Raw genomic sequence first — 25389 nt, 5'->3', positions numbered from 1 at the left:
CTCAGCACTGACATCCAGTAAGCTTATTTCAATTCCAGAATCTTTCTGGATTAAGCAATTGTCAAGTTGCACCATACAGAACATACAAATCCAGTCTGAGGATTAAATTTAAACCAACTGCATAGTTTTTTACTGAAATGCCAGAAAAGAGAAACTATACTCATCCCACATTGAAGTCCAAGAAAAGTTGAAAATCATAAATTATTTAGAAATATGTTTTTTATTATTATCTGCGAATGATAGAGTAAATAGAAAATTCTCAAAAATTAGAACTGAAGACTGCTGTACATATTATTGCTATAAATATGTGTGAAAGGAAATATGTCAGATTTTAGTAAGCTTTTTCCATATAGACAGTAATGCCAAAATGTCTTTTAAATATTATGTTCCATTAAAAAAAAAAAAAAGAAAAATTGTCATCCTTTACCTCGAAACACAGGAGCAGTCACACCAGTAGTGTATCAATACCAATCTACTACATTTCACATCTGATACATTAGTTCAGTATATTTTCTGGGTTTTTTATTTTCAGTTGTTTTAAATAAAAGCCATCAGGTGCTAAGTGATTTATTCAGAACTGATATTACTAAACACTAGTGGAAGAAAGAAAGTATCTGTTCAATAATACATAAGAACTGAAGTTTGTGAAACAAGGTATGGTACCACTATCACTTCTTTCAGTCAGTAGCATCCAATTCTTGAAGGAACCTGACTAGTTATTTTTAGCATACTTGCTTAAACTAAACATTAGCTGAACATGCAAATGTAAGAAAATGCCAAACATGAAAAAAGGTGAAACTTTCTCTGAGCACTAGCCATTCTGAAACAGTGAAAGTATCAAAATTGTCCTAACTGGTCTACTTTTTAGCTACTTTTACCTTGCCTTTTCAGTGATTCCCATTTGTTGATGAACATCAATAAATTCCATGAGTTGCCTTTGTAGCACGTTTTCTTTTCCTTCGATTTGCTTAATAAAATCATGCTGCAAAAGACGAGATACTGTCGGACGCTTCTCATAATCTTTAGTCAAACACCTGTGCTGGCAGAAAAAGCATATGATCATTGAGGGATCACTACTCAGTTTTGAAATGCTTGTCTGTAGTTTATTCATGCCTCCATAATAAATATATCCATCTTAATCACAACAGCTCTGTACTGAAAATTGTTAAGATTTCACAGAATCGATGAGTCCAAGAAGTTAAATTACTGCATTTAAAACCTAAATATTCTTTAAATTATGAAAAATAGAAACGTCAAGTGTGTTAAAATGTTATTTCATGTTTTAAATCTGGAACCTCACTTGGAAGTCAAACTGGATTTACAAACTAGCTTTTTAACGAGAAGTATTAGTAGTAACAGATTCCCAGAGAGAATACAAAGATATTTTACACATGACATTTACACATGTTCCATATTCAGCTGCGGTGGTCTCAGTTGTTACTCACTTGTTAATGAAGTCATTGAATTCAGGTGACCACAGTTCAGGCTGCTGTAGCGTTGGAGGAGGATTCCTGCAAAGGTCAATGTGATGGTAAGTTAATAAGCTACTCGCTGGACAAAAACAGTGCATGAAGGCAGGCTGAGTAATGAGTTTTAGAAGGCGACTGAAAAAAGATATTGATTTCCGCTGGTAAAAGGACTGTGGGTAGATGATACAATGCCTCACCGGTTCTCCTACTTTACATAACTAACAAGGAGAACTAGCATGGAGATGATCTACAAAGTGTAGCTAAGAATCACTACATTTTTTTCAATCAAATCAACAAACAGAAATTAAACTAACAACCCATTAATCACTATTCACTTGTAATGGCAAGTTTCTATTTTCAAGTGTGAAACAATATACTTTCATAAGTTAATTTTTTAAAAGAAAATCTATTACAGTTTTCCCAGGAGGACTGAATTAATCAACTTGCTGAAGAAAATGTCAGAAGGAACCAGCTCTTTATTAAGTATTTCTCATTCATCAGAGTACAATCAGAAGTGAAGGGATAAATACAGATTTATTGTAAATGAATACTACTACTTTCTTTTCTGTTCTTAGAGCTGTTTATTCTAGGTGTTAATTTGGCTCAAATTGTTTTAACAGTCTTCTTCCATTCAAGCAGAGGTGCTATTTTCACCATGTATAGACATGAAGACAAAAGGAATGACCTATAGATGAGGTGACTCGTGTATTTTCAATCAATAGTCAGAACTGCTTTTCTTTAAGCTTGCTTAATGCTGCTTAATGTTTACTCTATCACTTTCAGGTTTTACTTAATGGAATGAAAGGGTATTGATCTTATATTTGCTCCAGGGCAGAAAGGTGCCCAATATTTGTAAGGGTATAAGCCAGACTTTTTTTGAAGTCCTAGCTGAAATGACTGACCACAGCAGTTTGTAACTGCTTTTCCCATAGCAAGTAAAGGTAAGAAGAGCATTCATGCTCTGCTTCAGTTCCAAATCAGCCAAAATTTCTTAAACCTGAAGGTAATTTAAACTAATTTGGATGAGTTGGCTGAAAAAGACTTGAAGCACTTATGTATACTATGTGGTCTCAACTGTTGTGGTACTGCTCCAACTGTTAGAATGAAATCCACAAACTGCTGTATGATCATCCCCTACAGACTTTGAGATTGTTGTTCTTTAAAATGCTGCAAGTGGCACTTTGGGTACTTTTATCTCCAGCTTCAAGGAAAACACGAAAGAAGTTGCTATTTGCACTGCCCAAGGACAGAAACACTGGAGCTGCCAGGAGCAGCACAAGCTAATGAAAAGTGGCAGCCTAAATGTATGTGAGTGGTGGAACAATACTTGCTTCAAAGGACATGAGATAACTCTTGAGGACAGGTATGGGGCCTGTTCATCACAGTGGCATACTCAAACTCTGTATTTCTATCATAAATCATTCTTTGTAACAGAGTATACGGTACGTGGCTAAATCCTGCACTCATGTATACTGGGCAGCAGTCCACTCAGCAGTCCACAGTCACTTCTGAACTTCTCAGTGTGCACATATGGTTAAAGCACAGCCTGCAGAAAATACAGCTGGACAAAGTATTTCTAACCTCCTCCTAGTATAAATAATATGAAGAAACTACAAAGAACGTATACCGTCTACGTTTGAAGAGAGTAACAGTTAAGGAAAAAGTTCAGTCTAACCTGGCAAGAAATAAACACATCAAGATATTACCTTGGTATTTTGAAGAGTGCCCTCATAGGGTGCAAATCAGCAAGGGGTGGATCTCCATCTCCCAACTCTATTGCAGTAATACCCAGTGACCATGCATCACATCTGGCATCATAGGAACTATCTAGCTGCTGCTCACAGGCAATCACCTGTTGGAGTAAAAGACTGGGATGGTCACTGGATGGTCAAATGTCCAAATTTAAGGGTATACCCACAGTTGGGGGAATCTCTTACAGGATGGAGATACTTGGTGAAATAAACAGACCTGCACACATTTAGCAAGCTAAAGCAACCTGTTGCTGAAAAAGAACAATGCTTAAATTAGAGAAAGAAGGTGTTCATGAACACCAGGTTCTCTGAGCGGATGTTCCCCAACCTGACCAAAGGGTGTAAATCCTTGGCTTTTTCAGCTGAAGGTGGTCAACAGCATCCCGTGTCTGAGGAAAGTAGAATGAAACTGCAACCTTAAATCTCTTTTCTGTGGATTATTCCTGCAAAATAACTGGTGGAGCTATCCTGCTTTCTCTATGAAGTGAAACAAACAGGAAAGCAGAAGTTGAATTCACTATCTCCTACTGAGTCCTTATTTAGACAAATCAGCCAGTTTCAAGATCAAGCTAATTTCTCAACAATGTGTTTGCCACTGTATTACAGAAAATTTATTTAATTTCATATACATTTCAGCTCATCCACAATGCCAGATGAATCTAAAATTTTTCATCCCATTAGCTACAGATCTAAACCAAAAATAAATGTTTGAAACACTTCTTTTTAAAGGACATCGCTACTTCATTTGGTAAAAGCACTAGTGGTCAGGAAGAAAGACAAAGAAAGGGCAGAAATAAAGAATGCTGCAGCTCGAATCCCAGTGACAAAATGTTTTGAAACATGAATCTAACCTCAGGAGCCATCCAGAATGGGGTGCCCACGGAGGTGTTCCGACGGAGACGTGTGCTGGTCAGCTGAGCAGACACACCTGGAAGAATAAAGGGAACCTATAATCAGAGCAACTGTTATTTCCCTCCAAGATAGCCTTTCTGCATGGTGTCATCCTCGTCTTGTCATGATACAACTTCCTCTGCAGGCAATTCTCAAATTCATCTTTCCAGTTCTCTGGAAAGAGAGGCCAAGTCCTCAAAGGAAAGCACTTCAGCTGAGGTTCTCCACATCCTTTGTTCCTAGTGACTTCAACAGGACTGGGATTTAGTCTCTAATGAACATTTCATTAGTAATCCAACTCCATATATTTTGACCGGCTAATTACAGTTTTTCTGTATCTTGCTTCAGGAGAGCAGTAAAGCACTTTAGGGGAGCGGGGTGGGGAAAGTACTATAGCTTCCACAGATTCTTTTTTCCTTTTAATGCTCAGTACTGACACTAGACCCCTATTTCATTATTTATATACTTCAGGTTGAACACTATAAAAGATATTTATCCTCATCTCTTAGCTGCTGTGCCATAAAAAAGAAATAACAAAACAGTGAAATCTCAAAAATTCTTACAAAAACAGAAGTCTCTTAATGGTCAAAGCACATTCACAAAGCAACATCAAATGCCTGCAAATCAGCTTTGTAACATGAGCTGTAGTTTAAGGAATTAACTACTTCAGGCCAAGAGCTGGAAAGTGAACTCTGAAGTCTAAAGGTTCCTTATGGTTTTAAATTAAAAGACATTGCAATATTAGGAATTCAAGGGTGCTGCAGCACACTTCTGACCAGCCTGCCACCAATTTCCCGCCTTACAAAACAAAGGTTTATCAGTTGGAAGTTTCGCCAGTGTATACAAAGAGGAGAGTACAACACATGGAGAAAAGCAGTCCCTTTGCAAGCAACTATTATGGATTTGAGTCACAGCCAACGCTGAGGTCCACCAGAGGCATATTCTGAAGTGCCAATATCATGGATGGCAAGAACAGTGCTATGTTCTACTCTTGTTCCAACCTCAGTTTGACTGACACTGAAGCTCAGCTATTCTGCCTTCACACATACATCCGCCTTCTCTTTAAAAAAAGTAAAAAAAAAGACTCAGTTTCACCCTGTGAGTGCCATTTCATTATTCTGAAATACATGAAGCTCCAGTGAGCACCACTGGCCAGTTTAAACTCTATTGTCTGGTTTGAACACGCTTGACCTTATCTTCCTGAAAATCCTGCAGATGTTTCAGAACAGGAACAATTCACATTAATCACCCAGTGGAAATACCAACTAAACCTCTGTCTAAATAGAATTTGTTTTGTTTTCTTTTCAGTGGTGGTCAAGAAACCATAAAGAATTTGATCTGTTTTTTTCACTCAAAACCTATGCGTCCATCTCTGATTCACAAAATAGCTGCATTTGTCCACCACAGAAATGTATATAACTGCTGAAAATAAGGCAGAAAGAAAGATCCCACCTGCTCCTTTGAGACAAACACAACCACTGCTTTTCTGGCTGCCTCCCTCTGGTCTACCCCAGGTTTGAAAAAGTCGAATCTTTCTCTGTGCCTGCAGAAAGTCCAATACACAGTGTTTGCAGCATGGAAAGCAGGACAATGTGAGCTTTAGCACAAAGTCCATCAATCCTGCTTCAACGCAGCTAAGCAGGGGCTTTGTTTTTGCTACCTCAAGGCGCTGTCTGAGGTCCAGCTTCCGGCTCACGGAGTCTGTGGCTGTTCTGAGCCCTCAGCAAAACACGTCATTCAGAAAGCAAGGCGTAAGCACACATCACCACAGGGCTGTCATTGTTGCAGTGATGCCAACAGACATCATTACGTGATCCTCGGTTTTGGAGGAGGGGAGGCTACTCTCTCCTCTCCCTTTCTACGTGTTGTGGGCATCCCCTGTGCTAAACTCTTTTTTTGCAGTCGGGGACGAGGAAAGGGGATTCAGATCTGCAAGCAAAGAAAGGCACTAACTAAATTTTTATCATTCCATTGTCAGCTTTTATAAATAATCATAGCTTTCTGTAGAGATAAGGAACAAGACATAAAAGGAATGTTAATGTGCAACATCTTCTCTGCCTATGCACTCTTGGGTTTTTTTGCTCTTTGAACTGTAATTATTAAGTAAACTGAAGGATTTTTTCCTCCTCCCCCTTTTTTTATTTCAGTAAAAAGCTGATTTAATTTGAATTGTTCATGACTACTTTCTTTAGGCTCTTGGGTTTTTTTGTTTGTTTGGGTTTTTTTTTATCTTTTTGCTCTTAGCAGTAAAGTGGCATTTCAGATTATGGAGTGTAGGTCTTATGACAAATGATATTTCCTTGGGCTTTTTCTGTGTATAGAGGAAAGATGATGTAATTCCACACTTAGTAACATTTCTTCCAGCATTTCAGCAACCAGTCAAGCATATAGCTGGACAGATTTTAACACCCTGTATATTTTCTAACAAAACCATCTTGGCTCCTCCCCCTTCCCCTTTATTACTGTTTTGTTGCAAAATGAGTCAAATATTCTCCTAAGAAAATCTAAAATATGCCATAAGCCAGTGTTTTATTACACACAAATCGTAAATCTTATGACAGTGAAGAGCTTAATAAATAAGTGCATTAATAATATACATGCACACCATACCCAAAAGAAAATATTGTGCATATAGTTGGAAAAAGGCATTTTTTTTCCCAGGCACTAGTTTACTAATAACAACTGGAAATTAGCAGACGTACACCATGAATATTATTAAAGCTTTTCATTGCAAAAATTTGCATATTGGAATAACATTGAAAGGAAAGCTACCTACTTATGACCTTGGCACTCAATAAAAAAAAAAATAGTGCAGAAATGAGCTCCCTATTATTAGGAAAGATTTGTCTCATAGTAGCACCCAATCTGAGCAGCCACTGTTCTGATCTAAATTGGGAGGCTGTATGACATCATTTCAGAATTATGTCCTGTGACAGAAGTACGCACATTTTACTGGTTGATGCTAATGGGGGAATGACTAGATTCACATTTGGCACGCAGAAGGGAGACTACTTTCCCAGTACAATAGCCACTGTATTCATACATAAAAACAGACCCTATCCCAAAGGGCTTACACTCTAGCTATCACCTTGCCTCTGGCTACCTCTTCCATAACCCTTCTTCATATGTGCCTTCTGTGTCCACTTCCCTACCAAAGCATCCTCTTTGTGACCTTCTTTGGATTCAGAAACTGCAACTTGATCATCACTTAAGCTAGACTCTGGACCAAAAATCTGCTCACATTGTTAACTTTGCAGATCTAAACAGGCTGAAATGATTTGAATTATTTCCCAACATTTTTTTTAATCTCCTAGAGAAACAGATGTAAAACAGCAGCAGCATCTAACACTGCATTTCCCTTAAGCCTGCTGGCAGATATGTTTTGGCATTCCTGTTCCATGCTGTTTGCTGCAAAAAGTGGCCTCTCTTTCAAATGGTGTGAAGGCAGTCCCTCATAAATCACTCAACTCCACCTTTTTGACTACATCTGGAGGCAACAGGTCCTAATGGTTTAAGGTTTTTCTTTAGCACCCTAAGCTTCACTTTGAGGAGAAGGCCCCATTCTTGTCAGGGTGCAGAGAGCAAAGTAGCTACTTGCCATGCAACAATGGTGGGGTCATAAATCCACTCCTCTGTAATTGCCGTTATCTTTGACACTATCTCATTTCTTTGTTTGCTTCTTTCAGGTTGTATTGGTGTAACGGTACATATCCAGACAGGGTAATTTCAGACAGGTCAGCTGAAATCCATACCAAATGCTCAAAAAATAATACACATAATTCCTCCATAATGACAAAAGGCAACAGGGAAAGAACAAAATTAAAACAAAGAAATAAACAAAGCAAAAAAAAATGGCAAATGCCACAACACACCAGGTGCATAACCACATACAACCGTATTGCAGGTATGGTGGCATCCCCACTAAGACTGTAAAGGCAGATCAGAGAGCTTCTCCTACATTTAATTACTTAGCACGGACAGAAAGCATAAAAATATTTAATAGAAAATGTTACTAACAGGCCATAAGGACACAAGTAGTTGGCTGATGACTTTACAAGAGATGTTTCAGAACATTTTTGAAACAACGTCAATACTTAGTATTCCTTATAGTCTATCAACTGACCTCAAAAGCAAACTTTAAAATGAAAAGAGCACAGAGGCAATATTGTTTCCTTGGGTGAGCTGTTGACAGAAAAGCTTGCTTGAGTACTTCTGCTCAGTGATAAGTGCTCAAATTAAATCTAGAACTAAAATTGGGTTCTGACCAATAATAAGGAAAAATAATAGCAAACAAAGTTGAAACGAGGAGCCAAAAAATTGGAATTTTCAGCAGCATTTTATGTTGAAAGGTATTATGTTATGAAGAAGTATGACTTCCTTTTCATAAATCCATGATGCCTACTCCCAATCACCTTCTTGTCCTTCATATGTTTAGAAATGATTTCCAGGATTTTTTACTTCACCACCTTCCCATGGAATTCCCAAGGCAGGGCTGATTCTCTGAATCTTCCTTTTTGCCCTTCTTGAAGGTAGGAGTATCAATAGATTTCTTTCAGTCCTCAGGAACCTCCCCCAATTTCCAAGACTTTTCAAAGATTATCAACAGTGGCCCTGCAATCACATCAGCCAGCTCCCTCAGCACTCCTGAATGCATCCCATCAGGTCCCATGGACTTGTGTATGTCCAGTTTATTTAAATGTTCCCTAACTTCATCCACCTCTACCGAGGGCAAATTTTCCTTGCTCCAGACTTTCCACTTGTTTCAAGGATCGGGGATTCCTGAAGGCCAGTCTTGTAAGTAAAGACCATGGCAAAGATGATGCTGAGTGCCTTAGCCTTTTCCATGTCCTTTTTCACCAAGTCCCCTGTCTTTATGTACTATTTTAATGCACGTAGTGTTTCAATGATGAAAATTAGAGTTTCCCAAATACTCAGGGAAACACACACTGCAGATGCAAATCTATAATGGAAATGGAGCATATCCAAAAGACAACCAAATGGCCCTTTACAACTCCAGAAACATCAAAACTTGGTTGGAACTAGATGATTTTTAAGGTCTTTTTGAACCCAAACCGTTCTATTATATGACTCTAAAAGCTTAGTATCCAAGATGACCACGTACATGAACTGCCTGGAAAATGAAAATTCCATGGTGTTTACTACAAAACCAAGAGGCATGGAGTGAAAGTAGGATAAAAAAAGTTAATCTGTACTATAAAATATAGAGTGATATAAATGAAAATTAAAGGAATCAAAGTCCAGTGGCTTTCGCAGTAAACTCACCACAAGGATTTAGGACAAAGAAAAGGTATTTTTAGGCATATAAAGAACAAAATGAAAATCCTAAATCAGAAAGAGAATCATTACAAGGTACAGATTGCTAATAAAATAGTGACCTAAAAAAAAAGCAGAATGTTCTGTAAGATATATATCTCTCTCATCTGTGAGATATATAATCTTTCTTAAACAAAAGGTTTTAATACAGCTTCTTTCTTTAAGAAATATGAAAACTTTTGTATTACAGGAGATTGGGCAGGATGGTGTGGCAGCATATTCTAGCTTCTCTTAGTCTACAGTTCTGACTGCACGCTTTCCCCATGGCCTCCAGACGAGCAGGTGACCACGGGCTGCCCTTCACATGCTCCTGACAGTTCAGTGCAGCACGAGGCCAATGATTCTAATCAAATCTCATGCTTCGGGGCTTCAGCTGGTTTACTGAAAGGGGTGCACAAGAACATTTGTTTTCCTGATGCACAATTGGCCAGATGTATTTAGATAGGAGAATTAGTCTTCTTTGGAGCCTCAGGAATTTGTGCAGCTACACACAATCTAGTGCAGTATGCTGGTGAGGTAAAGTCATCCTTCTTAGATGCTGCCTTCCTTACATATTAGATGTAGTGACTGTCATGTACTTACATATTAGTCAAACTGACTGCTGCTTTTGAGACCCAAAAAGGATTTTTTCCCCTGTATGACTGGGAAAATGCTGGTGATTTTCCTCCTTGTTACATGGCATGGTTTTCCTGTTAAGATTATATGGGTTACTGGCAACATCTATGCTGATGGGACAGAATATTTAAAATACCTAAGGACTGGAATATTTCAGTACAAATTAGTCACTGGGTTCAACTTTCAGGTATAAATTAATGGGTTTTATTTTTCGTATTTAGAGACCTGGGAGTTTCAAGTAACCTCAAAAGATTACTTCTGTGACCTTTGAAAAATCCAAGAGGAAGTCTTTCCTGGCCAAAAAGTGCTATTTTCTTGCTTCATATGTCTCTGGCCTATGACACCAGCTTTCTGTGTCAAGCTTATTCAGTGTTCAAGCTATCAGTGACATCTTTATTTGAATTAGTAGAAGAAAATATTTGAAAGACCAAATGAACAGCTTATCCTGGATACAGCATTTGGCCATGTGATTTCTTTTTTTTTTTTTTATTACTGGACAGCACAAAGGTTTTCATTCACACATGGCCCATAAAATAGGTTTTTAAGGACTAAGCCTGTACAAAGAATTAATCATTCAACAATGAAAATGCTCCACAGCTCAAGTCAATGCAATCTACCTTATTCCTGTTAACCCTGGTTTGGAAAATTTGGAAATATTACTTTGATTGGGTTCAAAACAGTTTGACAAGATGCTCACTAAGAAACTATCTTCAAAGTCTTTTACTTTTATTGGCTTCTGCCAGAGTCCCCTAGTAAATACTTTTTAGAAGCAACATGTGAATGTCATACTATATGGTATGCAGAAATGACAACACAATAATAGTCTGGTTTTGATCTGAATCAGTGAAGCAGACAGCTTTATTATGGTTGCATGCTAGAATGACTAAGGCAAATACAAGTCTTCCTATGATTCATTGCCTAAAGTAAGCTAAGGGCAGAAAGGAATTTATTTTAATTTAAATTGAAACTATTCAAAAATATTTTAATTGTTTAATTTTTGCAGAATGGTTCAGACAACATTTATAGCTGATGGAGAGCAAGAAGAAAGAGACGCAATAGGATATTCTGACCATTCCAGAATAAGTAATCTACAAGAGTTTGGAAAAATACTCAAGGTCATGCTGATCTTGTCTTCAATGTCAGCAGGACATGCGAGGCTGGGAACCATGATATATTTGAAAAGGGACAGAGATTAAAATGTTCTTCACCAAAACGCCCCAAAACTGCAACTTGGATCACTTGTAATTGACTTCTCAACCTATTCACTGAGCACAAGGTGGCTCTAGACTCGCCATCCACTGCAGCCCGACCACGTACTGCATGCATTTGCAGCACAGCCACAGTTTGAGCCTTCTCTCCCTCTGCAATGCCACATGCCACACCAGGCTTGCTAGACTGATCGGTGATCAGTCAACAAGCTGCATCTATCAAGCCTGTTTGTGGTGGGGAGAGGCCACAGCACTGTGTGACAGCAAGGGAACACGAGCATTGGTGAGATGTCATGATGAAAGGATGAAGCTCAGTGCCGTGGTTCCTTCCCCAACCTCTGACCCAAGATTTCAGATGCTTTCCCCAGAAGACAAGCAGAAAGCTCCCTCATGCACCAGAAAACCAGGAGAGGTGAGCAATTAAGCAGATGGAACTCCTAAGATGGAGTTTTACCATGGACTCATTAATTACTTTGCGATTGCCTCTATTATTTTGGACATGCTGTACAGTGTAACTGATTTTACTACTCTTGCTTTGTCATTAGAGCAGCTGCTGGCTCATCTATACTTCAAAAACTCACCCTGTTTAGTATAGTCATAAAATTTAAAACATTTTGACCTGTATTTCTATATTGGAATAAGCATGAATATCATGCAGTAAAACATAACAAAATCATCTATGCATTCTAACTTACATTGATCAATTGTTACTGATCAGTAGTAGTAGTAAAGTATTACTAACATGCCATAATTTGTAAGGAAGAAGTAAACACCACTACTGAGTCACAATTAAAGTGTTGGCAGAATTACTACACACTTTTTCTAGGGAAAAAAAAAAACAAACAAGAAATGTATTTTATGAACTCAACTGAATTATGAAATTAATACTTTAATTTAATATTGCCTAAATGAAATTATGTAAGTTTCCTAAAGTAAAAATAGAGTTAATATAAAAATACATTACCAAAAAGTGTATCTTACAATTGGCTGGCTTCAGCAAATTGCAATTCTGAATAATAAGAAGGCCATTCAGAAATGCCAGCATTAAGATTTCCTTGGCTCTTAATTTTGGATGACTTCAAATAGCTTTAAAAGGAGAATGATAATTCTCTCTATAACAAAATAACCCTATTACATTCCAAACACAAAAGCTGACCTCTGTCTACCTGCAGTTTCCAAGCTAAATGGAAGAAATAATTCAAGAATCAAACAAAGTAATGTCAGTTTTCAGTATGTCTAAATAAAGCAATACAGCATTCCCTCCCCCAATCCATGTTTTGTTCCCAATGAGTCATACTCATGTTAAATCTCCAGTTGACTCAGGCTACTATACATCCACTATAAAACTGTGCTAACTACACGCAAAGTGTAATATCTGAAACTGCATTTGGAATGCCAAGACAATATTCACAGGCAACTTCTAAATCTAACACTTCTAACATTTAAAAAAAAAAGCAGAAAAATGCAAACTAATCATGTCTGAAGTACAAAAATCACCTTACCTTCACTATATAATCCCTTAATGCTACATGTTTTAATTATGCAATCTCTTTATCCACAGTACTAAAAGAACCTTTGAAGGCATTATTCTATTAACCGCATGCAGAACAGCTTGTAGTTTTCCACCATCTACCAGCAGCAGTGCGATTGCATTACCTTCTTTCCATGTCTTCCACTGGAATCTTCTTTACCTATAAAAAACCCTGAGATCTTTCCTATGTATTGCTTATGCAGAAACTCTAATGATGGAGAATTTTAGATACCATTAATTAAATGCTTAAGAAGAAATTCAAAATTAACAGTGCCAATCCTTTTCAATACCCCCTTTCTGACAGTGACAGTATTAGGTAAACTGAAAGGGACTCATGGGATCTTTTGTAGTTAGAAATAGGCTTGAATTCCAAGGATTTACCGAGTCCTCCAACATTTTATTTTCATTATGGGAACCTTAATATTTCTAATATCCATCTAAATGTCTGACTTTTTTTTTTTTTTTTTCCAATGACCTTTCATGGTAATAATGTCAACACTGTAATTACATGTGGTATAAAAGTATGTTTTCATTTGATGCACAGAAGGACATGGCCTTCAGCAAAGAACACTGCTGCTGGAAAACTATGCATTTGCTTAAGTGGTGGAGTACAATTTATACTTGCTTTTTTCCTGGACATTTCCAAGGCAACAGCTGCTCATTCGGAGATATTTCTAGTCTGTGACAGCAGGCTTCAGCAGTCCCATAGAAGTATGAGCTACCTGTGCCTCTTGTTCAAGAATACCAGCCTACAAGGTCAACCCTCAAAACCATAGCTGAAGAGGAATCTTCCATCAGCATTACACTCTCCTCTTTTTAGCTGGAAGAATCACTTGCCATGTGACTGTAGATGCTTCGAAACTTTTAGTGGAAAAATGGTTCTTTCCTCTATGACTCCCCACACTTCAGCAACCTGTCCAGTTTGCTGACAGGGAGTTGTGTCCTCTAGGATCCTCTTCTTTCAATCACATATAGGCATGAAAAGCTCTGGCTTTCAAGCTCCCAGGCTCACTGCAATGGCAGGGGATTTCAGAAACATGTCAAATCTTGCAAAATGAAATGTCACTTGGACGTTTTCAGACCAAAGTTAAAATAACAACAATAATAATACAGCTAATTTTCTTTTCTCCCATTTTGGAAGAGCACATTATTTGATATCTCAGAATTTCAAAACAGGAATTGTGTCTTAGACTAACATTATTTAATACATGAAAGGCCCTGTGCAGCATCCTGATTTCAAGAAAAGAAACTGAATTCAGAGTGACTATTCAAAGAAGCAAGTATTTGCCAGCATAAGCAGATGTTACATGCTCAGCTCCCTATGAAATTGGTTATACATTGTAAGATGCAGATGAATACATGAATTTTTATTACAGATGAGGTGTGCTATATGTGCAAGTGACTTCAAGCCAGTTTTTTAACTGATGAAACAAGGTCAAACACTGGAAGATGTTTAGGCAGTAAAGGCTCCAGATACATTTGTCGTAAGACTTTCAAAAGGTATCTAGCATTAAATTAATTTAGATTTACATGCTAGAAGTTTTTGAAAATTTTCCTAGGTGCTTTTCTGCATCTTTAGTGGCTAAAATTTCTTTTAAGATCTGTCTCTTTAACATCAATCCATTGCATACAACCAGAAGTCTGAGAAACAGATATAAAAGATTTCCTTCCCAGAACATTAATAAGCAACCGTGAATATAATTATTTATAAAAAGGGAGTTCGGTTCACACCTTGCTTGCCTCCAACTCTTTTTATACAATAAATTATATAGCTGTCACCCTTTAAAGTGCTGCAGGAAATCTACTCTAATGTAAATGTATATTTTTCTATTAGACCTCTATCCTGTACTGAAAACACAGCAGCTATACTTAAATATAGTGCAGCTATTTATTATTTGTATTGACGTAGAACAGGATGCTCCTTGCTTGGACCGTCATTGCTGCAATTCTCAGGTGTAACATCCTGTCCCAAAAGTTTTCTACCAGAACAGCTTAACAGCTGATTCCCACAAATGTTCAGGTAGCAAAACTGCCTTCAGTCAACCTTCTTCTCTTACAATCAAAATATGGACTTTTAATGTATCTAGAAGTATAATGAATTCAGGGACTGAATCTGTGATCACAAGATGTGCTTAGAGTAGATCACCTTGGCTGCTACTTGTTATCTGCAGTAAAAAGGAATGATTTGGTTTATCTCAGCTGATGTAAATTATCTTACTGGATGGAAGTGAGGAGAGAGGTAACAGTATTTCAAACTTCTTGTGGCTTGGACAGTTTAAACTAAAACTTCTATCTGACAGCACCCTGATAAGCAATTTAGCTCCAGAAGCATTGGTGTGGAGATGTTATAAACTAATTTACTTGATCTGATCATTAATCTATCAACTGAGATTGGGTGTTTCTTAGATACAAGAATATTACTGAGGTGATTAAACAATATTACAGCAGAATTTTAAGGTAAAGCAAAAATTTCACTCCTCAAAGCAATCTGGGTGAAGCACTGCCATGATGTTCTTTCAAAGACCTTCTCATCTCTTTCACTATCAATACCTCTATGAAAGGCAAACAGTTCAGACTTTTAGCCTGGATTTTTGGAGAGTTTTTCCACATGCTTTCTGTGTCACCTCAAGCAACACAGTGTCTCAAAGTTTTAGATCCCCAGCTATTAATGGGAATCAGACTTGTGAAGGTCATCCATTACAGACTGTGCAGTGTTCAGAAACTATGGTCACAGCATTCATAAACACGTATGACACAACAGCCATAAGGCAATGTGTATAAATTGTGCCAAAATGAAGCTTCTGGAAAGTCAGTACTGCTGTGCAAGAAAGGACTCACAGTGATGGCACACTATACACCAAGTTCAAAGAGCACAAAAAGAACAAAGAAAAGAAAAGCCACTCAAAGGTGATTTAATTAACTGAAACTTAACTGTTTTTTCACTTATGACTCTTAAACAGTTCCTAACTGTACATTAAAAAAAATTTAAAAAGACAAAAAAGAAGACACAAGTTCAAATTATATGACCACACAATACATACAAGTAGAGAATAGGTCCTCTTCTAGTATTGTGCTCCATAAGGCACTTCACAGGTCCATCTTTCAGATACAGATTTATGTATGTGTTGACATGAAAACCACAGTAAAAAGTATCAGGGGAGGAGAGCGAAGGATTCTTTAGGAACATCTCATCATCAACCAGCAAGCAGGAGAATGGCGCAGAGAAAATTATCTTGGAAAGGGCTCACTTGCTCTGTTAAGTGTGTTTGGTGGCTGAAGGAGTCCTTGATCCACTGTCTCTGCTCTCCTTTTCACAACAGAAAAACTGTGTGCATGCTAGAAAGGGCTGTGTGATTATTTGGGTTGTTTTTGTTTGTAATAATTGGTTCAACATAAAACAAAAATTTTGCTTCCACTGAGTATTTACTGAGAGAAAAGGTGATTGTGCCTGTATGTCTCTCTCATTCTGTAGCCTGCAGATTCATAGGCTTATATAATAAAAGATGACTATGGGTTTCAGTCCCTGATCCAATAAATGTTTATGTACAACATTCTGTAGCAGTGCCAACACGAAGGATTTTGATCAACTCACATTCCTGGCTAAAAATTACTCTTAGAATCTGATTAATGTGAGTTTAAATCCTCCTAAATAGAAGACACAAATCTCCCAAACCCCAGCTGAATACCTTAAACAACAGCCTGAAGGCTGAATGTCTTCCATGATGATTTTGATGATTCCATTTGAAACTACTCGTTATTGGCTTCAGAGTGGTTTTAGGGGGAAGAAAAAAAAAAGCGCCAGAGAAAATTTCTATCTATACCTAAATTAAGGTACACTTCCTATACTCCTTTGAGACAAGGAATTGCAGATATTACAGGCACCTCTTCAACTCACATAAATGTGTGTGTATGTTTGTTCCTTGTGCACATTCTCATCTGTGCTTTGGTATCACAATTTTTCCCACAAGATTTTAAGATTATTTTTCAATTACAGCTTTAGCAGTAGATTGTAATAACTGGGGAACAAAGAATTCAGGTCCTCATCCCTACAGCTTGTATGTTCTGACATCTGCATAAGTGAACTAATTCTCAGAAGCATCGATCCTCCACGATTCTAATTGCCTTCAGCACCTTCAAAAAATTAGCATCCACAACACATTAAAAACCTGTGGGCAAAAATATTGATTTTGTCTCACATTAAACTTCCAGAGTATCAGAAAATACTAGTAAGTGTATGGCAGATAATTTAAGAAGTCTAAGACTTTTCTACAGAAGATTTTATCTGAGGAATAAAATAATAAATACATGACTTTTCAGAAGAATTAGTAACCCTAATAGTTGTGGGGGTTTTGTGGGTGAAGTAAGGAGAGTTGAATAAATACAATCTACTGGCAGGAAGACATGACACTAATGGGAGTTAAAATCCCATGATTAGTTTAAATAATTATGTATCAATTGAATAAATCTCATTAACAAAATAGGAGGGTAAAGGAAAAATAAAGATTTTTCATCTGCTTTATGGAATCATGGTATTTATAAGTGTTTTCTATGCTGCAAAGTAGTGACAAATAAATTGAATTTAAACATTAGAAGCCAGCGTGCTACCAGAAGATAATAGTTCATAATAACAAGCATTGCAAATTTTTATACCCCACTTATATAAAAAACCCTATCAATACACTTCTAAGGCAAATCACTGTGGTGTGGCTGATATATAACAGGTTGCATCCACTTACCTGTGTCTCTGCTTTTACCCTTTTGGTGGTGAAACCAGATGACAGCATTCAAGAATCAGTTTAGGCCTAACAGACTTAAACAGACTCTTTTCATTTAATGTTAATTCTCAGGTTTAGACTTGCCAAAAGTAATCTGTTAGTCTTCCCAGAATTTGGACAGTGGGGATTACCTATATATTATCTCCCCCTATACTGCCTTCAGACAGTATCTGTTGTTTTCTTTCAAATCAATCTAATGAAGTATATGTGACTGAGGTGGAGCTCTCCCATCCTTCACAATATCTATTAAGTTCTAAATCCTCTCATATACAACATGAAGCTTCTGCCTATCAGCTCCTAATTTCACTGAACCAGCACAGAGTCCTGGAAGAACTAAACAACCACCTTATTTTGAACCCTAATAACTCATTTGGCCACTTCATTTACTGTGTCTGCTCCAAAGTATTTGGCACTTATTACCACCATATTATAACTTCTATTTGTTAGCCATGCTATCAAAACAGCATTAGCAAAATTGCTGGAAAACCCAAAGTTGTAAAACCACTGATTCTGTGACTGCTTTATTTCCATCTAGTTAAGAAGTAACTTTGGTTATCCAACTGATTTTTAATGAAGAACTCAAAAGCTTAATAAAAATTTAATAGAATTAATATTTTCTGATTTTTTTACTGTATTTTATTTTTCATACGTCAGATGTACAACATTGGTTGTATTATATAAGTAAACATAACATACCAAAATCCACAAGCTTGACTCCTCCTTCAGTGGTCAAAAGGATATTATTTCCCTTAATATCACGGTGGATAGTTTTGTTTTCATGCAAATGCTGAAGTCCCTGAAAGGTGAGATGTAAACACAAACTTTTTACTAACAGCTCTGCCCTCTGTATTACATTTGTAGAAACCAAAAAAGGAGAAGAAAAGTATGAAAAAACATAAAACAGTTTTGTTTTGTTTTTTTTTTTTTTTTCATTCACAGAGATATCATTCTTTCTATAAAAACACTTGGCACACCATGAGGAATAGACATTTTTTGACTACCTCACTTATGTTGAAAAGAAATTTTAAGACAAAAGTAGAAAAAAAGCAGTATAAATCTACATGATAAATTATGCCTTTAGAGTATAAGCTCAAAGAAAACTATTAAGTCTTAAATTCCACTGCAGAAAATCAAATTCTGGTTAAAAGAAAATTTTAAAATAAAGACACTTGATCCTGATTAGCCAAAAAAAAAAAAAATTCCTGTAATAGTGTTTGAATTCAGTAGACCTGTGGATCACTTTGTTATAAAAATATTTTGGATCTAGACATAAGAAGTTGAAGAGTATTTTGTGTATATTTCTGCTATTTCTTAAAAGAAAAGTGATTTTGATGCAGAACTGTATTTACTAAGGAAATTAATAAATGGTCAGAAATCAGTTTTCATTTTCTTAATAATGAAACAAACAGATTAACTGTTCTATACCTTGCTTGTTCAAAAAGAACCATCTCAATTACACATTAATTTGATTTCATTAAACACTGCTATAATACAAGATAGTGAGCCATGTTAGTGGGGACATGATCTCCATTTATTCAAAGAAAAAATACGAGCTGAATATTGACTGTCCTTTTACTGAGAACTTATCTTACCATCAGAGCTTCACGTAAAATGTAAGCGATTATAAGTTCATTCATCCTTTCGCCTCTCTTCAGAAATCCTTTCACAAGATCAGTCACAGATCCACCATTGCACAGCTGCAAAACATCGGTGGAATACAAAAAGAAATAAAGAAGTATTGGAGTAGCCACTTGGTTTTAGTTTTCAGTAGTTATTGTATTTGTAGACAAGTGAGCTCCTATTAAACTGACAAACCACAAATTTGTCCTTATGTCTACCATTTATACAAACAACATACACAGCAACTTTTGTCAATTTTTTTCACTACTTTCTGCATTTAATTCTTCTTGCACAAACATAAGTACAGCGGTCTATCTCTTTGTTTTCCTATATACATGATTGCTTTTCACTGAAACAGAAGTAGCTTATAGTGCAATAAATTTGCTGTGAAGGCATGTTCTCTGGCACATGTTAATTGCTTCGTATATTCACCATGTGCAACTCACCAGCAACACAGATTATTACAGCATCAATTCTCAGGTACAAAAGCTACATACAACATAAAATGGATTTAAGGCATCAGAAGACATGTGGCAGAGAAGTTCCCCCAAGAAAATCTTCCAAGGGGAAAGCTCCCCTCTGCCAAGCAGCACTGATTTCCTAGTGTAGAAGGATGTTATACATGAGGGATGGGAATCATGGAAGATGATGAGCACTGTGGAAAGAAAGGTCTCATCTCCCACTGAAACAAGGTGGGCCACGGGTGTAAGACTAATTATAGCCCTTGTAACATCAACCCTGTCAGCTTCGTGTTCCTGATGCAGATCCATAATCTACTATGGACAATCCTTTCTCCCATTTAAGGTTCAGTTAGACTCCCACAAAACCCTGGGAACAAGGGAAGCAGAGGTTTGGCCTTGCTCTCTAAAAAGATTAGTGAGTAGACATTACCAGCAGATTAGTTAAGACCAGCAGTATTGCATAAATTCATTTTTATCACAATTTTTCTGCAGGAAGAAACAACAAGGTAACTTTAGTGACTAAGTCTGTAGCAGTGACATACCCACAAAGATGAACCTGGTGCTTATGCTCTAAAACTATCCATAATACACCTAATTACTCATTGATTGAAGAGCCATTGCCTCTGTAAAGGAGTAGTTGCTTCCAATAAAACAGCGAAGCAAAGTGTAAGTTTTGTACTGTATCATCCAGTAGCTTTTCACATGAAAATAAATACCCATGTAAGACGTTTTATCAATGTAGGATAAAACAGTAATTCCTTTTGACTACAGATTTTGAAGTCTATTCAAATTGAGGGCATAATTTATCAATAAAACCTTTCAACTGCAGAACTTCTGACATCTGATACTTTTCCATATGATTGTTTTAACCTGCTCTTCTATACCTCTGTTTTTTCTGTGCTGCAATTACAAAAAGATTTGCACCTTACAGTATAAAACACTATAGCTCTTTGTATCTAACCATAACAATGATTTTCTGACTACATTTTGAACCCCTGGGTTGCACTGAACTTGCACCACATGAACACCTACAAAAACACCATATAATATATAAGTCTTCTTGCAGGATGTGTCCCCAGTCAGATCAATGAAGGCTCTGGTATGATAGGTGCTGTACTCTATGGTAACTCACTTGAACACCTCAAACTTTGAAACTCACTTAATCTCACCCTTACTTCAGTGGGACAATATGCATGTTTAGAGAGGGAAGAACTCATATGCTTAAATAATGAGATTAAGCGCTTTGCTGTATCAGGGTCAGATTTCCAAGCAGGATTTAACGACTTTGTTTGTTTGGTTGTTTTTTTTTTTTTTTTTTTTATTTTTTTTGTAATGACATTATCTTTCCAGGGTCTCTACTGTTTTAACTTTGCCATGTCACTGATACATTTAATCAAACCAAATGGATGATGACAATTTTGGTTAATTTAATGCACTTGCATTTCAGGGCACTGAAACTGTCTGACAGGTGAGAAACCAACTGTGAAATAAATTACACATATGATATTCTTCAAACTATTTTTCTTCATTATCTAGTATCAAAAAGTTTGCTTCTTATAGATGCATCTTCTTCTGCTTTGTTTACAGAGATGGATATCTGTTAGTCTTTCTGTTTCACGTAAAGAAAACTAACCCAGAAAAGCATATATTATTTTTGTAGGTGGGAAAAGGAAGAAACTATGTCTCAGAAATCACCTTCTTCTATGTTGAGGCAGTAAAGCCAAGACTGAATTTAGTTGCCTGGGTCAACAATGTTACTTTTTACTTTCTTAAACATGTCGCTTCAACTAATTTTTTTACCCCTCTCATAAGATATAAATCCCTATTACAAGATAAATATCTGTATTGTAAGATAAAACTTATCTAAAAGGCCAGCTGAGCAGGTCTTGAAGGAAAAAACAGAAGTCACCAACAGCACCATGGAAATCCCCTGCTGACTCCCAAGGCAAGGTGGCTGCTTAGGCAGAGTTCAGATGAGTGTGTCATAGACACACGTTCTTGCATACACAGGGAAACTTTTCTTTTGCTACTTCTGTCTCAAAGAGTTGTACTGTCACATCAGACAATTTGTACATTTCTGATATGACCAGCATAGGAGGAAGAGGGGAAAAAAGGCTAGGTATTAGAATGCAAGCAGTCATAAGGAGGAAAAAGGATTACTGGAATACAAGTAGAAAAGGAGATTATGGCAGGCACCGTACGTGTGTGCTCTGAGCTGCATGGGATGGGAAGGGGGGGGAACAATGACGATGATGCACAGATTAGTACTAAACTTATTCTATTTTTCTATAAGCTACACAAGTCCTCATGGGTAAAATGCTGCAACTGATATAATTTCCTATTTTTACAGTCCATTTTTTACAGGTGAAGCTGCCACATGTCCTTATAACCAGGCACATAATCAAAGTCCAAACGGTGATTCTTTCTCTTAACTCAGGCTATCAAATTGCATGTGTGTTCATGCAAGCTTATCATAAACACATCAAAAACACCCTCTCATAATGAGTCGAGCTCTTCTCTCCCCTCTCAAGACAAGAAGCTACAGAAAACTATAATAATCCTGCCCAATGCAGTGCTGGACCATGCTTGCTTGAGAATCTATGTAGACAGGGAGATAAATTAATCCTTGGGCATGTTGATCAGGATCTAGTTCGTGACGAAAAAACTCCCTAAACCATAAAAAAAAATTTTAATAAAATCAAATTTCCTTAACTCAAAGTCCTTCAATGAGAGATGATGAGATTATTTAACAGTACTGCCGGACTGGAAGTTTCCTGAGGTGGTGTTAAATATTGCAGCTTATAATTATGATCTTTGCTGCTTCTTAGTAGCATGATGTCCATGGTAAAACCTGTGTAGCCTCTTACCAAAGTTACCAAGTTTGAGTTAACTGTAGTGTTTGGATGACAAGAAATCAAGAAGGCAACAGAGATAATTCTTAAAGATCTTTCTAGTTTCCAGTGAAGCATCTAGAGAAGAAATGTGCTAGTAGCTATTATTTAATTTCAAGCATTGTGAACTCACATGGCCATATAGCTAGTCAGTCTGTGTCACGACTGCACATAATTTGGTAAAATCTCCTCAGAATACCTTGATGAAGGGCTCTATAAGCAGAAAACAAGAAACGCATGGAGAACTCAGGACACAGACATACAGTAGAAGTTACATGTATATCTGACCTGTGCCACAGGGCTACTTTCTACACAAAAGGTCAAAGTAACTCACCAAACGCAAATGTCCTTCCTAACCTGTCATAAGACATGGGCTCTTATGGGAGGAGAGAGTAACGATTCTATTTCTCTCTCCCACACTCCCAAAACCACACACATACGCACACATTCTCTCTTGCACGTAGACACATTTCTTGTGATTTGTATCACTTTCATAATACCTATTTTGATCAACCAGTAATCCCAGGAGGAAAAGTGGGTATGGGAGAAATGATGATGGCATCTGTTAGCCCAGGTTTGGCAGCACGAGTAGGAGTAGATGTAAGCTGAATGGACTTTCTCACTTTGGTTGTCAGATACCATCTACTTTTGTATGTAAAATGCATGAAAAACCAAAGCCCTTCAGTCTGAACTGTTTTTAGGAAGTCTCCAAAGGCTGTATTTTCCCAAGGAAAGACATAAATCCTCTTTTAAGCTTTGAATAAACTTAATTTAAAGAGAGAGGCTCTTATAAATGTCCAGCCTATGAGACACTGTAAGGGAAGATATTAGAGATCCTCCTACAAGGATGTTATTTAGAAATGTCATCTTGATAACTTTGTACATGAGCAATTTTCATCAATTTAACGTTAGTCACTTCTTCTATTGTTCTCTTGTGATTTACAGGTATTTTCTTTACCAGCAGTATTTTCAGTGCCTACACTGACAGAATGCAAACATTACCTGAAAACACAAGCAACTAGAAGGGGGGTGAACTGAACCCTCTGGGCTACCTAAAAAGGGGTGGAGAAGACAGACAGACTTCCCAGCAGCGCGCAGCAAAGGACGAGAGGCAACAATCCCCAACTGCAAGACAGTAGATTCCTACTGGACATGAAGGAAAAATTTTCCTGCTGAGTAGTTAAGCAATGAAACAGATTACTCAGCTTGAATGGAAAAGACCCTGTGCAAACCTGTAGCATTGAAATTCATCAACTCTGAGCAGGGGGCTGGACCCAATATCCTCCAAAGGTCCCTTCCAAGATATAATTTTATATGATTCATATTTGGATTTTAAAAGACCCTAGTATAGCTATTTAGACAGCAGAAACAGGAGGAAAGGACTAAGGAAATTTTGCATACTCAGACCAAAGGAAAGAAAAATTTGATAGAAGGCTTGATCCATGTGAAAACCTGCCTGAAAAGAGCCTTAAGCTCTGATGGTCATACACAGCAGTGTCAGAAGAGGCGCTTATGACTCCTACAGCAGTAGAGGAGGGTTCCTCCCTTACGATTTTCTGGCACTCAAAAGGCAAAGACTCATACTGGGAAGATATCCAGTCCTACACCCACCCATCTGCCACAACCCTGTGCTACTGTAATTCACTTATTAGTATGCAAAACTATCTTCAGCAATAGATTTATAAAACCGCATGATCCTAACACATGAAATGTCAGTTAAAACTGCCGTCACATCACAGTCATGCAGGTGTTCTTTGTAGGTCTTACTCACTCTTCATCGACCCAGCTGATACATTTCTCTGTTTGGCTCTTCTCGATTCTGATGCCCACTGAATAAGGATTCAGTACCAGCTTCACTTTTAAGAAAACTATCAGTCACACTTTTTTTATAGGATGATTACAGCCTTTAATCATTCAACTCCTCCTGATTTATGCATCTGTAGTAAGCTGTAAGGCAACATTTGCTTGCATCCTGCAGCTGTCAAGGAGCTTTCATCTTACTTCAGTAGCTTGGATGCGAATAGCAGGGCAACTACAGTTACTACCTTCCCTATCTTTACAGGCTGCACAGACATAAATGACTGGGTAGCACATCACATATGCACAACTTATGGCATACATAAGTGATAGTTATTAAAAAGTCACATTGTCCAACCATGCTTTAATGTTATCCCACATAAGAATGCTAAAAGCACCCCAGGTGCTAATCTCCATTTTTTTCTGTTCTTAGAATAGGTCAATAATCTGACCTGTTCCCACAACAGCAGCACTGCCAGTCTCTGAGCTGACTGTACCTTCCTTTTAGTACCGACTGCTCTAAGAATAAAAGATGCTTATTTGTTCCTGTTTTGTTGTCATAAAACTACAGAAACACATGAGTAAAAGGGACCTAAAGAAATAGATTAGTCCAATGCATTTGCACTGTGTAGAGATGTGGTACTTTTAGGTGATTCTTGACAGACACTTGTCTAACCTGCTCCTAAAAATCTCCCACTGAGGGAGACTCGAAACTTTCTAAGTAGCCTGTTTCTGTGTTTCACCAGTCCGATAGAGCATTTTTCCTACTATCCAACCTGAATCTTTTTTGCTTTCAGTAAAGCTGCTTCAATTTTGCCCTTCCTTCCAGTAGTCTTTGATAATAAATTATAATTATTCTCTATTTAACATCATCTGTCAGACTACTGTCACAATAAGTCATTTTTCTCTTTTTTAGACTGTACAAAGTTAGTTGCTGTAACTTTTTGAAATCATCCATGCTTTCTAAATTTAACTGCCTGCAATTTGCCACTAATGTTTGTGACATATTTTACCCCCAAAATGCATACAGAATCCTTTTGGAAGTC

General features: G+C 37.3%; 1 protein-coding gene across 11 annotated transcripts in view; it reads right to left on the bottom strand.

The window, feature by feature from the left end:
- The window catches only part of MYO3A (myosin IIIA), a 121130-nt gene that overhangs the window by 66546 nt on the left and 29195 nt on the right, over positions 1 to 25389 (bottom strand). For 9 of the 11 annotated variants that reach the window (XR_006166224.1, XR_006166223.1, XM_032990960.2 and 6 more), the window contains 6 exons: positions 19167 to 19271; positions 18271 to 18370; positions 4072 to 4148; positions 3176 to 3321; positions 1446 to 1511; positions 879 to 1034 (listed from right to left, as the gene is read on the bottom strand). Coding sequence is in view for 9 of the 11 variants with exons in the window: in XM_032990960.2 (XP_032846851.2) it covers positions 879 to 1034; positions 1446 to 1511; positions 3176 to 3321; positions 4072 to 4148; positions 18271 to 18370; positions 19167 to 19271 (650 nt within the window). In the remaining 2 variants the exon portion in view is untranslated. Of the gene's footprint in view, positions 1 to 878; positions 1035 to 1445; positions 1512 to 3175; positions 3322 to 4071; positions 4149 to 18270; positions 18371 to 19166; positions 19272 to 25389 lie in introns of those variants that run through there. The other 2 variants (XM_042802080.1, XM_032990969.2) reach the window with 2 other exon arrangements.

This window comes from Tyto alba, unplaced genomic scaffold (assembly GCF_018691265.1).
Source record: "Tyto alba isolate M040663 unplaced genomic scaffold, T.alba_DEE_v4.0 Super-Scaffold_38, whole genome shotgun sequence".
Lineage (NCBI taxonomy): Eukaryota > Metazoa > Chordata > Aves > Strigiformes > Tytonidae > Tyto > Tyto alba.
Note: the sequence above shows the minus strand (reverse complement) of the source record. Positions and strands in the feature narration are given on the sequence as shown.